This window comes from Perissodus microlepis, chromosome 23 (genome assembly GCF_051167445.1).
Source record: "Perissodus microlepis isolate ML-2025 ecotype Zambia chromosome 23, ASM5116744v1, whole genome shotgun sequence".
Taxonomy (NCBI): Eukaryota; Metazoa; Chordata; class Actinopteri; order Cichliformes; family Cichlidae; genus Perissodus; species Perissodus microlepis.
In genome coordinates, this window is record NC_140482.1 from 13,558,535 (window position 1) to 13,574,846 (window position 16,312).

The window sequence follows — 16,312 nt, forward strand, 5'->3', positions numbered from 1 at the left end:
TGTTATTAATCTCTGTCTCTCTTCCACAGCATGTCTTTTATCCTGTTTTCCATCTCCCAACCCAAATGGCCCCGCCCCTCCCTGAGCCTGGTTCTGCCGGAGGTTTCTTCCTGTTAAAAGGGAGTTTTTCCTTCCCACTGTCGCCAAAGTGCTTGCTCATAGGGGGTCATATGATTGTTGGGCTTTTCTCTGTATCTACTGTACAATATAAAGCGCCTTGAGGCGACTTTTGTTGTGATTTGGCGCTATTTAAATAAAATTGAATTGAACTGAATTGAAAAACTGTATTGTGTGAAGCACATGCAATCAGCATGGTCCTTTACTGTCTTGTATTGCTGTTGCTGCATTCCTCACATTTGTACTCAGTTTTCACTGGCTTCGTCTTGTGCCAGAACCAATCTTGGAATAGGAGCTAAAAAAGGAGCCTCTCTCTATGGGTTATTAATAATACCTTAATGATGTTAATTTTTAAATTAGGGTTATGCAAATGGGAAAAGCAAACAAACAAAAACATACAGTAAAAAAATTAATAATAGTAATGTCAAATATAATAACTGTAAGGGCCCATGAACAGACAGCAGTTCCCGTTTGTCAGGCTGTGACTGGCTGACAGGGCAGAGCACCTCTGAAATATAGTTTGGAGTCTGGCCACAAAAAGCCTTAAATGTAATCCATAAAATCAGTCCTAAAACAAATTTGTAAGCAGTGTACTGATGCTGTAATGTGATTCCCTGCTCCAACAATTAGTTGAAGCCCGCTGAGTAATTTCTGACTAATAAAAGTCCTGTGTTGTAATCCAGTCGTGATGAGACAGAGAATTGAGAAGCAACACAAATCTGGTTAAATCTTGGTATTTTTAGATGGCGAAAAGAGGAGAGTTTACTGATGTGAAGACTGAATCCAGAATCAAAGAGTACCCCCACGCGTCTTACCACGGCCTTGATGTTGTTAGTGAGATTACGAATTGATCTGAGCGTGCAGGCTGCCCAGACAAATAAGAGAAATGTCAGCTTCAGACATGCACAAAGCATAGCTTTTCACCCATGCAAGCAGTATAATTAAGGCTTTACTTCTCTATAATATGAAATAATTAACTTGTAACCTAATAATTCCATGTTGGAGGACAATAGGCTGCATGTAACTCATGAAGGTCTCCAGTGTCTCTTAACATTAACGCTTTAAACAGTCAAATAAATATGTCCACACGTCACAAAACACAAGTGCAATTACATCCACCAGATACCACAATCACTGTGACTGTTCAAATAACCTTCTAATCCCAGAGAGGAGCCATGACCCACTGGGTTGAAGTTTCAGCATTTTGTGGCCTAAATCAAAAGCTAACATGGATTTCACATAGTTCAGAATGAATATGTCCCTTTGGCTACCCCAAATGTATATTTTTGGACATTTTCATCTTGCTTTTGATTAAAGAGACCATAGCCATAGCTCATTTTTTTAGAATCCAACATGTTTCAACTCTAGGCAAAATGATGCACTTACAACAATCACTATAGGCATGAATCTTCATGTTACTGTAGGTGTAATGAAAGGTTCCCAAGTCCTTCTAATTTCTACCTTATACCAGGGTTGCCAGCTTTCATGTGGAGTCAGTGTTTTTTTTTTTACTTTACAAAGTTTTGAGGTGAAAGTGTAAATATATGTAAAGATGTTTGCAATTTGCTTGCTTTGGAGACATACTCTATGGATCCTAACAAGCTTCAGGGATTTAATAAACTCAAACAGCTGGAAACAACAAAAACAGGTTCAGTTCCTGTTAATGTTTGGTCAAATGGGGACAAGGCTCAGCAGAGAAACTCATTAATCGTCTCTCACTGAGAGGTTGTGCGCCTCAGGCAAATCAAACACTGTTTTCAGTTATCCAGTGTTTGCATACCAGCAGATACACCAAAGCTGATGGTAAGACTAAGAAAGAAATTGAAATAAAGCAGTGGCTTTGATTCTTCCCATTATCTGGTGTGAGATTTATTTTGGGTGTGAGTCATGTGTCATAGGCCAGAAGCCTGAGAGCTGGTAACACTGCCCATATCATGTCTTTCATAATGAGAATGAAATCAAATAAGTGAGGGAGAGAGACGGAGAAGTCAAAGGATTGACGATGCCTTCTGTCGTGACAGCTCAGCACTTCATGTTTTGCCGTTGAGTTAAAAACTTTTGCAAAAATACAGAGAAAGGTTTTTGGTGTAGCAGGAGGGAAATGCTGACTGTTTGTTTTCAACTGCCTTTGCTAAGCAATCTCCTGCTAGCAACTGTTGCACTGCACAGAAAAAAAAAACAGGACACAAAATTGTGTAAACTCGCTCTCCAGGATTGTTTTTGTGTCAAGGTTAGACTGATCTCCAAACTTCTGACCTGTGCTTTCCTTCAAAATATCTGGAAACGACTATTTTTAAAGCTAATTTGTGATTTTATATGTTTTGTGAAACATAAAAGCTCAAATTCAAATACATATACATTTAAAGCAAAACTCTTGAAAAGATTTTTTTTCCACATACATCATCCACCAACAGGAGGACGTCTCTGCCCTCTGTCTATGCTCTCTCTGCAGTACCGACTTATACTGAGTGGTACGTTTGTGCTTTTTGTTTTTTCATGCTAGCTCTTTTGTGAAACAGGACACTGTTACATCTGGATAAGAAGATTGCATATAGGTTGGAGATCTGGACGGGCTTTCAAAGCCACGACTGTGTGAAATTGAAAGCTGGTTCGGTTCCTTCGCTTTCACCTTCACGAGCAGGTTCTCATATGGGTGTTGGTGGATGCAATCCTCATTGATAGGTGAAATTAATAAAACATAAAATGTACTATAAACCTACTGTTTTAATCTTATAGCATTGGCATAAAGTCATAAAACATAATTGGTAGCTTTGGTTTGCTAATAGTTGAACTCTGGAGTCAGAATCACTTGGTGACTTGTCTGTAGCGTTTCCCACATAGTACCTATTAAGCAAAGTGTATCAGGATCATGTCTCACTCACTCTCTCCAAACAATGTAAAGATATGTTGATTTACGTCAGACGTTGCGATACGACTGATAGCAGCTCGCCCTCCTGCACTGATTTTTAATATCGTTTCTTTAATGTTTTAACATCAGTGAAAAACTGATTTTGACATATGTGATTATGTAAGATGTAACTTTACAGTATTATTACTTTACAGTATTTATTGTAGCATAAATTACATATTGTCTAAACCAGTGTTTCCCAACCACTGTGCTGCGGCGTGTGTGCCGTGAAAAAGGATCAGGTGAGCCATGGAAGATTATCTGGTTCCACCTGATTAGTACTGTAAGCGACTGGCGTGAGTGACGGGGAGAACAATTACATTCTCTTGCACAAGAGGGCACTACAACTACCTGCTCTAATTACATAGGTGCCAACTGCCAGAAAAACAGAAGAAGGCTAAGAAGAAATGACATAATAGTGAGACAACGCAGCGCTTAATAGCAATAAATAAATATTTGAAATGAAAAAATAGTCAATCTGACCCGGGTCCTGGAAAAAACTCTAACCCAGATGAAGTCCCTAGCATGAGTAGTGGTCAGAAGAAAGCAAAAAAGGTATACTGGGGACAAATGGAGCCAATTCCGCTGCGCCTGGTGCGTGGGGGAAAAATGATCAATATGCTTTTTGTGAGTGGTGTGCTGTGTGATTTTTCTAATGTGAAATATGTGCCGTGGCTCCAAAATGTTGGGAAACACTGGTCTGAAGGACAGTATGTAATTTATGCTACAGTCAAAATAGGGAATATTGGTTTGAGACCATGGCACAACCAAAATTACTGTGCACTGCCTTGTTGCCTTTTAAATGGTTGCTTCAAAAACAGGGATCTGATCTGTGACCACTTGCTGACAGTTACCAATTTTAAAGCAACTTTTAATTTTCAACCCTTGCTGAACCCCAATTTCCCACTTTACTGAGACATTTGCCCAGGATTCTGCTGGTTCACCTCATGCTACATTTTCTTTTCCCCTGAACCTCATCCTTTCTGGTCTCTTTGACAGCCCACAGCCTCATAATTGAAAGATTGTTTTTCATATGCGTAAATTTTCAATATCTTTGGAGTCAAAGCTACTGTTTGTGTGTATTTGTATATTTCTTCAGAGGAAGGAGGTCACCTCCCCCCATGTTATCTAACAGCCAAGATTCATTGAGAGGGAGGGAGTTGCATAAACTCCATTAAACTTTCCTTCACATTTAGTCAGTGAGTTTGCACTTTAAGCCTTTATAATGCAGAGTCTAAAATCAATGAATAGTCATATACATTTTTATATGAGTCTATGGATACAGACTGTGCAAAAAGGCAAAGTAAAACATGCCAGGAAAACCAATAAACATTTGTCTTTTCACCTGAATTTTTTTTTCTTTCACTGTCTTTAACAAAACAGAATTTACAATTAAACTGAATTTACAGTGCGTGGTTTCACCTGCATATGTGACTTTTATCGTGCTTACTTGATCACACACCCCAAGATAAAAACGTTTAAGTTCCCCAGTGTGAATAAATGAGAGAAAGTGAAAACTAAGAAAGTGTTTTCGGGTCAGTTCATTTGGACATATAAATCTACCGCAGTAATTCCTCTGATTCAGACAAAACAAACAAACAAACAAAAAAAAAACCAGTCAGTTGCTAATTACACATCTTATTTAATTACAAGTTGCAATGGTCTGCCTGCCTACTCACCTGCATGGAAAAGAACAGCAGGTCGTTTCCAGAACCATGCCGAGATTTCAGCTTGCGCCCATCAGCGAAGCGTTGGGAGCTGGGATCTGCTTCGACTGGAGCACAGCTGCTGCACAACTAATGAAAGGCTTTCACTTCTGCAGCTTCCACAGTGTTTTCCTTCAGAGACCAAATAAGGTCCCTTACAAGCTCACAGGCATATTAACTACCGGGTTATGTGTATAAATCTGAAGAATATAAACTTTCATATTATTTGCCTTAATAAATGCAACATGGAGTCTTATAAAAGCCTTTATTTAATCTCAAGTAATGGAAAAGAAGAAAGCAATCAAAAATGCAATATTTGTTCTCAGTATACACTTCTGCTGCTCCTATAGTACATCTGCTCTCCTTCATGTTCAAGTAATAGAAAATAGAATGATCTGCAGCCTCCTGCCAGTACTGTCAGAGACAAATAACTGCACATTACACATCAACAGAAGTTACATTCACTTGGGAATGCAAGCAGCCCATATCTTCTCTCTGTATAGTTTCTTTATCTTTCCTCATTGTACAATAAGATCTGTTGGTCTCTTGTAAGAAAATATGTCTAATTCTGTAAAGAGCACTACACACTCTGATCATTAATTCCCCTAATCTGCTTTGCTAGAGGGAGAGCAATATGATCTAAATGAGTCATCACACTGTAAACTCATCGAGGTCCTCACAATGACGTGGGTGCTGCAGTGCCAGACAGTACATCCAAACGTTAACACCTTATTCAGAAGTGCACAACAGCTGAAAATACAAGAGGAACATTCATAATTAGAGCCTGCGATGAACCCAAGAAGAGAGCTTCCGGGTCCAGACAAGCATGTCAGCATTTATTCCATCTGCAGTTGGCAATTTTGGGACAGTTTGAGTCTCGTGTAAATGAGGAGTTTAACACAAACCCCTCAGCTTCCTGATTTGTAATGTCTTATAAAAATCACTCTGGCAATCATAGCCAACCACCTGATTGTTTCGCAAATTTCTGGAAAGCATTTTCCCAAGTTTGTGCCTAATGTATGAGCACTCAAACAACTTGGAGTGACAGCAGGCAGGATAATACAGAGGGGTTTGCTTTGGCCTCGCACTGTAGAGCTTCATGGTTAAAGAACTGACAGCTTCATTGTCGATATTCAGTGTTAGCCAATACAACCAGTAACAGAGAAACAAGTGGTAAGAGGGGATTCAACGCCACGCTGACTCTGTACTGGTGCCAACAGTCCTGCTAACATTTCAGGTGTTTCTTGCTGGTCATGTCGTTCCAGATGCGGTGCATCTCCTCAGGGGAGATCTGGTGGACGGTGACCACCCTGCGGTAGCGACAGAGGCTGTAGGCCATCTTCCAGTGGTTGAAGCCACTGTTCTGGAAAGGGTGAATTCCTAACTTCCGGAGGCACACACCAACGTACACGTCCTCCAAGTGCAGCAGCCTGGTGTGTAAGGAGGTTTTGTAGATGAGTTCAGCCACGTCTGCTGAAAAAACGTAGCCGGTGCCAGAGCAGAACGGGGGGTACTTGCTCTCTGGGTACAGATCCCTGGGCATGTACCACTTGCTGCGCATGTCTCTGATTGGCCCACCGTTGATGACATAACCAGTGAAGTACCTCCTTCGGGGCTTTGTGGTAGGCTTCAGGAGGCTAAAGATGAGGTTCTCCATGTTGACAAAGATGTCACTGTCTGTCTTGAGGACATATTGAGCTTTAGAGCAGAAGGTGGCCACCCAGCGCATGCCCATAAGAGTCTTGAGTGTCAGGTTGTGGTATGAGTCAATAAAATCCTCCACTATAATGTCATGAAAGATCTGACTCTCCTGCTCCACCATCTGGTTGAGGACGACATCAGTGCTTCGGCCTAACAGGAAGAGCGTGACCATGCGCACATCCTGAAACGTGCTCTCATCCCCCCATGTCTCTCTGATGGCTTGACGGGCATCGAATTCCTTGTGAGTGGTGCTGATGAGGATGACAAGGAACGGGGGCTCCGACTCACACTTCTTGTCCTCGTTGATGAGGTAGCCGAAGTCGTGTGGGTTGACAGAGCGTGTGCGGATGTTGCTGAATGTGGAGTTCTTGTTCACCTTGAGTGTATTGCGTATTGGGATGTTCACCTGGCCCACGTAGGAAGTAGAGGGGCGGGAAACACTCAGGTACCACAAAGCGCTGGCCCAGCAAACCACTGTCAGCAAGTATAAGCAGGAAACCTTAGAAGGCATCTCTGTTCACTTGGCTGGTATTACCAGTGGCAACAGGGTTGGAAATGTTGAAGCCACGCCTCCATGGGTTGTTAGAGCTTGCAGCGCAGCGGGAGGCTGCCTCTGCAACGCAGCTGACATTAATTTCAAGACTTCTCTGTAGTCTAGTGCTACTATTGTGATTGAAAAGCAGAATGGCAGAGATTTCTCATCATGTCCATGCCCTTACTGTGTCCCATCGCAGCTCACAGGACGACTTTCAACTCTTTCTGACAGCATCTAAAAAAAGATGAGAAAAACAGACATAAATCAGAACCACATAATGAAACAGCAGGAGTGAGACAAGGTGAGACATCTAGCATCCTGTGTCTTACATTTTTGAAAAGGCCAGATGTGTGACTTATTTAGCAGCAATTTTTTATTCTCTATTCATTATAGCCTATAACATCAACTCAGCGACTGTGCAAGCAGAAACGTGCCACAGCACATCATTCCATCGCTGCCTCTGACGAGAGGCGCCGTGAGCTGAAGAAAGTGAATATCCCACAAAACACTACCCTACTTTGCCTCGACTCTGACCATCTTCTGTTTGCAAACAGTTTATCTCCCTCTCATCCCAGTGAACTAGACACAGACTGACAAATCAGAGCAGTCACGGCGGAGCAGGAGGAGATGGTGATATTAAGGCAGAGAAGGTGTAATGAGCTCACGGTAAAAATGTAACCTCATTCCCGTGGTTGTATTCACCATTCCCTCCCCAGCTACCCTTTCCACACCTTAATGTCACCACCAACTTAGCAGCTTGATTTTGCCCTGTAATGAGCTTCGTTAGTTGGATGTTGTGGAACTCTTTTAAGAATACACGCTGTAATTGGGCACGCTGACATGGGCTATAAGGATGAATATAACATGGAATATTTATTTGGATGCCAGAATTCATTCAAAGAAAACCAGATAAAAACCTAATCCTTCACAAACAGACTTATTTGATCCAGGTGTAATCTCTTACGATATCGAAACAGCCTTCTTCTGTTTTTATTCTGAGGAAACACATTTTTGTGTTGTGCATAACTCATGATGAACCAGAGAAAGTGCTACAGATCCTATTAGAGATGCTTCTTGCGCTCTGTTTTAAGATGGAAGTCCTACGATAAGAGCAGCTTATTCTTTTATCAAGCCAAGATTTTGGAATGTGTTGTGGGGCCTGATGGTTCTTTTCATCAGGACTTTTCTCTTATTCCCTCTCCACCCTCCCCCTATCTCTTTTCTCTCTTTCTTAAGCAGAGCCATCAATCTCACGGTCCAGTTGAATCCATCTCATCATGACTGCTTTTCCACACCTCCTCACTCTCCATCCACTCAATCACTCTTTCCTCTACTTCAGTGGGCGCTTGATCCATCTTTATATGTCTCACTGCCTCCCGCTCTCGCCTTTTTATTATTTTTTTGGTCTGGTTTCACTTTTCCCACACCATCTTGTTTCTTTCCTCACATCAACCATGAACCTTTACCTTCTCTGCATATCATTATTTTTGGTGCGGTGCAATATTTATCACATCAGAGTTCAACTCCACCTAATTGGGAGCTTCTACTGCAATCGGTCTACCTAAAGCCACTCAAGTTCCACAGCCTCCTCCCTCTCACTCAGACAAAGTCACTACATCATCATATTCATCCCCTTGCCACGACCTCGCTCACCCTTCTTCCCTCTCCTCCCTCTCCCATCCACGTCGGTTTCTTTTCACCTTGAGGAAGCTCTGTCGGTTTCATAATCCTCCAGAACGACTTTATGCTCACAATAACAGATATCCCACTTTAGCGAGTCATCTCATGAAATCCTGACACTTAACTTCCCCTCAGAGTAAACTGAATGATGGCTGTATCGTTTCATGATGCTATGCGGCATAAAATTACATTAGCATCTGAATACACTCTTTCCCAAATTATCTTACCCTTCTAAAGCAGTATTGGATGCTTGGGATAACAGTTATTAACTGTGATGATCATTAACACCAGTGTCAGTGTTAATTTGTGGCTAGCAAGAGGTAATATTGAATGGCAAAAACAGCTCACGCAGTTTACTGATACAACCAACTTATTACCAGACAAAGAATGCTGGATGATAATAGTAGCAGTCACAAAACATAAAAACTTTATTTGGACATGTGGATTACTTTGTTTTGTACTTCTGTTTATCCTGCTCACATGAATTATATACTCTCAGGTGCTGATGTTAATCAAATACACCTACTTAAAACTATTGCAGTCCAATCCAACAGTCATGCATACAGTTGTGGTTAAAAGCTTACTTACACTCATTATGGTCATTTTAGACTTTTAATAATTTCTTTGAATATACATACAGGCTTAAATATATACATGCAGTTATTTAAGTCTTTTTATGTGGTGCTGAAGGTTCTACAATGTTTTGTTTTTTTCAGATTAGCTCAAGTACAGTGTGTGAAAAGCTTCATGGAATGGGTTTCCATGGCCGACCAATTGCATCCAAGCCTTGCATCACAAAGCACAATGCAAAGCATTGGATGCTGTGGTGTAAAGCAACTCACCCCACTAGCTACAACATGATAGCCCACCAGTGCACAAAGCAAGATCCATAAAAACATGGATGAATGAGTTTGGTGTGCGAGAACTTGACTAGAAAAAGAACACCAATGGCATGAATTAGAGTGGAGACTGCATGCCAGGCTTTCTCATTCAATATCTTTCTGACCTCACAGATGCACTTTTGGAAGATTGGCCCAAAATTCCCAGAAACACATTCCTAAACCTTGTGGAAAACCTTCCCAGAAGAGTTGAAGGTGTTATAGCTGGGATGTCACTCAAGTTCATATGGATGTGAAGGCAGACAAGCAAATACTTTTAGCAATATAGTGTAGCTTGGAACTATTTCTAAACAACTGCAGTCATCACTTCAAACAACTCTACATTAAGTACAAGTTATCTTGATTTGTCACAACTTTGCCGAGGTCTGAAAGAAAAACCAAATGGTCAACTTCTGATGAGAAGAAATTGGTTAAAAACAACCCAGGAACCACCAAGGCTCAAGCCTTCCATGAGCTGGATACTGCTGGAACACCAGCTTCACTGTTCACAGTGACACAAGTCTGACATAATCATGGACTGTGAGTGTGCCGAGCAAGAAAGTAGCCCCTGCTCCAAAACCTTCAAGCTTGACTGAAATTTGCAGCCGCCAACATGAAAAAGCCAAATGCCTTTTGGAGAAACATTTTATGTTCACATGATACAAAGATTAAGCTATCTGGCCACAACGACAAGAGCAAGAATATTTGGAGGAGCAAAGGTGAGGCCTTCAGAGCTAAGAAAAATGTCCCAGCTGACCAGAGTGGTGGTTGTAACATTATGCTCTGGATCTGTTTTGTTGCCATGGGTTCTAGTACATATCACAAAACAGATGCAATAATGAATACGGAGGACTACTGCATCTCCTGTTGCTAGCAACAAGCATCATTGAAATGTCTTGAGCCTTGTGAGCAAAAAGATTCAGTGAAACAACCTGAACTGACCAATGATGACATGGGACCACAAGATCACTTCTATGATCTTCACCAAAATGTAATTCAAGTTGAACAGAGCGCTTTTTATATAATAGAAAAATCCAGCATGAACAGGTTTTAAAGAGAGTAATCCATAGGAAACAGGAGCTGGACGCAGTGCAGAGATAAATAGGGAGACAAATTCTTAAATAAGACAAGGTCTTAAATAATCAGGCCCCATCTTATCTTAATGACCTCATAGTACCATATCACCCCATCAGAGCACTTCGCGCTCACACTGTAGGATTACTTGTTGTTCCTAGAGTGTTTAAAAGTAGAATGGGAAGCAGAGCCTTCAGTTTTCAGGCCTCTCTTCTGTGGAACCAGCTTCTAGTTTGAATTCAGGAGACAGACACTATCTCTACTTTTAAGATTAGGTTTAAAACTTTCCTTTTTGCTAAAGCATATAGTTAGGGCTGGATCAGGTGACGCTGAATCCTCCCTTAGTTATGCTGCAATAGGTGTAGGCTGCCGGGGGATTCCCATGATGCATTGAGTATTTCTTCTTCAGTCACCTTTCTCACTCAGCATGTGTTAATAGACCTCTCTGCACTGAATCATACTTGTTATTAATCTCTGGCTCTCTTCCACAGCATGTCTTTATCCTGTCTTCCTTCTCTCACCCCAACTGGTCGTAGCAGATGGCCCCGCCCCTCCCTGAGCCTGGTTCTGCCGGAGGTTTCTTCCTGTTAAAAGGGAGTTTTTCCTTCCCACTGTCGCCAAAGTGCTTGTTCATAGGGGATCATATGATTGTTGGTTTTTTCTCTGTATGTATTATTGTAGGGTTTACCTTACAATATGAAGCGCCTTGAGGTGACTGTTGTTGTGATTTGGTGCTGTATAAATAAAATAAAATTGAATTTGGGCTTTGTAGTTTTTATTAGTGGAGTACAGGGACAAACCAAAGCATTTTGGAAACTCAACCGATTATATATCCTAAATAGTTAGAGACATACTGTAATTTCCTCTAAACCTCTACTTTAGAGGCAAGGGAAAATGAATGTATTGTGTTTTGAGAAAGAAAAGCATTCTGAAAATTGGCCAAAAGAATTATTTTGGACTTGCAATTTCATTTACTTGGGAAATAGAAATGGCAAATGGAAGGCTGTTGTCCTATAGTTCTAGTAACACTGACTTTTATTAGTAAAAAATGTTGAAAACGTAATCATGAAAGCATAGAGTATAAGGCATCAGCACATACAAGTTTGTTTGCTTTTTTAAATATTGATGAGAGCACATGGGTGCTTATTTTATGAGTAATGACCACTTAATGAAGCTTTGGCAAAAAGCTCAATCATCTTTCTATTCTCTCTTTTAATTTTCTCAGCCTTCCAACTTCTTATTCCATCAAAATCCTTTTCATTTATTGTTTGTTTATTCAGAGATCATTCTGCTTTTATTCCTTGAATCAGTCCAAAGCAGTCATTCTTTAAATATAATTTTACACTAAGAAATCTCCCTGAAAATACTCTATTAGGAAATATCGAGGAAAATATGTTACCATGGATACCTAATCATTTGCACAAATGTATGACTCTATGGGAGTTCATGGATACAACATTGATTTAAACAAAATTCATTTTTTACCTTTTTTTGATTAAATGACATAACCACTACCACAGTGAGTGATAATGGTTATGCCAGAGAATATAGTTGGTATGGTCTCCCTTACCACCACAAAAGAAATTCAACTGTATTTTATCACATAGGTTAAAGATCTCCTCGAGGCATGCTAAGAAAAATATTCTGTTTGAATAATAAATTGTAGTGTTGCGATACGTGATCCTGTATGCAGGATTTAAAACTCATTGCAGATTAGAACCTGAAAACTCTCTTGTGCCAAACCCAAAGGACTTATCATTCTGCATAATGAAGTTCAAAGAGGAATCACTGATTGCAATTCTTTTTGATTGGAAGGACATTATCCTTCAAAATCATAAAATTAATGACCCAAAATTGTCCATAATATGAGGTTGTGCATACCATAACTGAATGTCACATTTGCTTTTGGTGTGTGTGACAAACAGTGGGAGAAATCTTAAATTCTGCACTGGTGAACTGGATCCAAGATAAGATCACTCCACTGCTCTGTTTCAGTATTCGATCATAAGGGAAATATAAGAGCCAATTTTTCGTGCTGCGTTACACGTCAAATCTGCTGAAAACTGATAAACCACTATTGAAGATGAACTTGCCAATATTAAAGACATGCCTTTTTGTAACCCTGCAGCAAAAGTTCTTTTTGAGAGTTGGAGCTATGAAAAATGCTCATATTGCAGTGTATAGTATATATATATATATATATATATATATATATATATATATATATATAGTGTTGTTTCTTCTTGTGATACTCAGTGACACATGTATTACAAGAGAAACACTATGACAATTGCTAAGGACATGAAGTTGCCCTGAATGATTTGCTAAAAACTTGCAGTAAAGCTTAACCAATGAATGAGAGAATAAGAGAGCAGATGTAACAAAATTAGTGGTGGAAAATTATAAATCTACAGTGGAGGACAGTAAATCAGAGATTTAACTCATTAAACTGACATATAGTAATGCAATCCATACAATGTGCATTAACACCGAGCCCCCAATTTCATACTTTATTTTATCTTCATTAGTAACACAGGTATTGTGATGTATCGTACACGATTGTTTTGTATTGGCTTCAGAATTGCTGAAATTAAATACTTACTACGCTACTACAGATGTACTGTAATATAATGAAAACTGCATGCTAGTTCAGGCAAACAGCTCACACTGTACTGTTTGATGGTGATGGTATGTGATATCTCCATCAGGCTTGCAAATTATATTTTTTCATCTCAACCTCATACTAAGCAAGTGTGAATGCGTTTGGCAATGTGCCTTTGGTGCCAACAGCTAGAACTGGTAACAGGTACATTACAGTTAGTTAAGGATTCATAGGTCCTTATAGCAGCACTGTTTCTTCCATAACAACTTTTCATGCATTGAAGTACTAATGTTCCTAATGACTGACTAATAAATACACGGCAATAAATGTATCCCAGAAAGTTGAATCTCTTCATTTGGGAGAAATATTTAATCACCCATTTAAGTGACTTCTTCAGACTCAGCTGAGTGCAGGTTTCATTAACAACCTTCATAATCAAGGATGCATCAAGATAAGTATTGTACAAAAAAAACCCAAATGAAAAACCCCAGTGCTAATGATCTGCTAATATGAACTGGTTGTCATGACAGCACGTTGACAGGCCAGAAAGAGACAGAGACAAAGAGTGAGAGAAAGAGAAATTGGAAGGAAATAGGTGGGGAGATTTGCAGTCAGTCTGATGTATGCCAGTGTTAAGTGCTAAAGTGTTTTACCCCCCACGCGCCGTGAAGTCAATTTAGCTCCCTCACACAAGTCTCTCCTGCCTTGTTCGCTGCTCGCTATGTGTGGCAGATAAGACAGTACAGTACTTTACAACAGTGATCCAACATCTAATTAATTCACAATATAGAAATTTAAAGAAAGTACATTAACTTTGCTGGCACAAATTATCTTATCAAATCTGATGTGCTGTAAAATGTGTTACAATAAGTTAATATTTCAACCAGAAATACCCGAAATTCTCTTTCTCAACATTCTGAAGGGTGAAGGTTTTGTCTCTTTTTGAATTTGACTGAGTCTAAGTTGAATTGTAAAGTTTTGATATAAAAAAATAAGGCATTACCTTCAGCTTTAACAGACCTATATATGAAAAAAACTTTTTTGATTAGTGATTAGTAATGTGATTGGAGAACTTAGCAGTACAATAGTGCAATACTTCTGTAGGACACATCTATTTGAACTTAGCCGCCATTAGTGATTGGCTGATACTGATGGGTTCCACTGCTACAAAACAAGCAAAAACAAATGAACTGAGGTGGTTTACTTACTTATGGGCTCAGTTATTTATTTTACTGGACTGCTTCTCATTTATTATCAACCTGGACTACTTGGCAGTCAATTTATTCTTGTGCTGACTAAGCAGCTGTATTCATTTTCTATTTCAATGTTGGTGAAACTGCCTTTTCTTTATCTCTGGTCCTCCATAGTTGCTGCAAATCAGGGGTGACAAATGAGCAAGGCAGGGAAGACTATTATCTATGTAGCCTAGCAAAGCATACTCCTAGGTAACATTCACAGTGAAGTTTGGTCTGTGTCACGGCCTGAGCTGGCAGACCGTGCGGAGATGAGAATGAGGACCCAAATGCAGACACCGAAGACAAAGATGGATGTTGAACAGAAAGCGAGCCTTTATTATGGTGGAACTGAACAATAAACAGAAGCAAAGAACGACTACACAAAGCTAACAAAACCTAAACTGGGAAGACTAAACACTACATGAAACCTGAAAACTTGGAACAAGAAACCTGAAAACCTGGAGACACGGGGGAAATACACCGGGGAGGATACACAGACGATCCAACAGGGAACAAAGGAAAACACTCACTATATAGCCAGATGGTAACGAGGAAGGGAGTAACCAAAGGGGGACACAGCTGAACCAAATCTGACAAGAGGAGAAAGGAAGAACGCAAAACTAGATACGCTCACAGAAGACACAAGACCATCAAAGTAAAACAGGAAATACAAGACAGACACTGAGGCGCGACTGACTAGATGGAAAACATGAAAAAAAGAAAGGCAAGGTGACAGAAAGCAACGGCAAGAACTATGAATATAACATAAACAGAAAACCATCAAGAGAACTAAGACAATGAATGACAATATTTAAGGAATCTTAATTACAAAAACACAAGACACTGGGTCACAGCCCCAGTGACAGTCTGTGAAACCAAATCTACTGATCTTAATAAAAACAGACTTGGGATTTGTGACCATGATTAGTGAAAAAGAATTTGTGAATTTGTAAAGAGTTGGGTTAATTGAAATAAAAAGAAAACACTGTTATATGGGTTGAAAAGGCAAAAACTGATTTCTGTTCACCTTCCTAATCTGCATCTATGCAGCCATTCAATGAGAATTCTGAAGATGTGAAATATATATATATGTGTGTGTGTGTGTGTGTGTCTTTCACAGTGGAATAAAAGGGGTAGGCCATTTTTATGTTTTCCACCAGCTATTTCTACTCACTCTCTGAAGCTTCTAATGCACTATTAAGTGGAAAAACTTGAAATATTGATAGTGATTAAAGTTTAACTCAAAGGTTCTTCTAAGTTTGACCTGGCACCATTGACATGATTAATTCTTCAGAGACAACTGGCAGCTCTTTTCTTCATGGAGAACTCACAAAAAACTGATACTACTATATCACAAACTCATATGTAAACCCAGCTCAAAACGAGAACCAGGTAATGAATCCAACTTTCAGTAAAGAGTCAAACAGCTGGATCCTACAACTCCCACGTAGTACTTAAAGGCACTAAGTCTAAAAAAAGCTCAAGTTCCAGCCCCTACGTGTCACTACAGAATTTCAGATAAAAATATCTGATGTCAGCAGCCAAAGTCAAGATGACCTTTATGTCATTACTGTGATAGTTTTGAAGGCTCCTCTATAGCTACAAGCTACATTATACAACTGTTCATGGCATTTGCATCGTGTAAGTACGACGTAAATTCGATCACCTACCTAGATCTTCTAGCTGTGAGGATGCCATCATGTTTTTTTCATCTGCAATTGTGAAAAGTAAGCATATATACTTGTTGTACAAGCCCACTCTCAAAAAAGTTATGACGCAATGTAAATGTAAATAAAAACAGAAAGCAATGAATGTCATGAACCCTTATTTTATCCACAATAGAACATAGAAAACATAGAAAATCTTTAAAGTGCAA

At 39.7% G+C, this 16,312-nt stretch overlaps 1 protein-coding gene across 6 annotated transcripts in view; it reads right to left on the reverse strand.

Moving 5' to 3' along the window:
* Positions 1 to 4,982: 4,982 nt before the first annotated feature.
* Positions 4,983 to 16,312, reverse strand: part of LOC146361032 (beta-1,3-galactosyltransferase 1-like) — a 173,327-nt gene continuing 161,997 nt past the window's right edge. For all 6 annotated transcript variants that reach the window (XM_084922520.1, XM_084922518.1, XM_084922519.1 and 3 more), the window contains one exon: positions 4,983 to 7,201. In XM_084922520.1, coding sequence (XP_084778646.1) covers positions 5,957 to 6,943 — 987 coding nt within the window. In that variant the 5' untranslated portion in view covers positions 6,944 to 7,201 and the 3' untranslated portion in view covers positions 4,983 to 5,956. The remainder of the gene's footprint in view (positions 7,202 to 16,312) is intronic.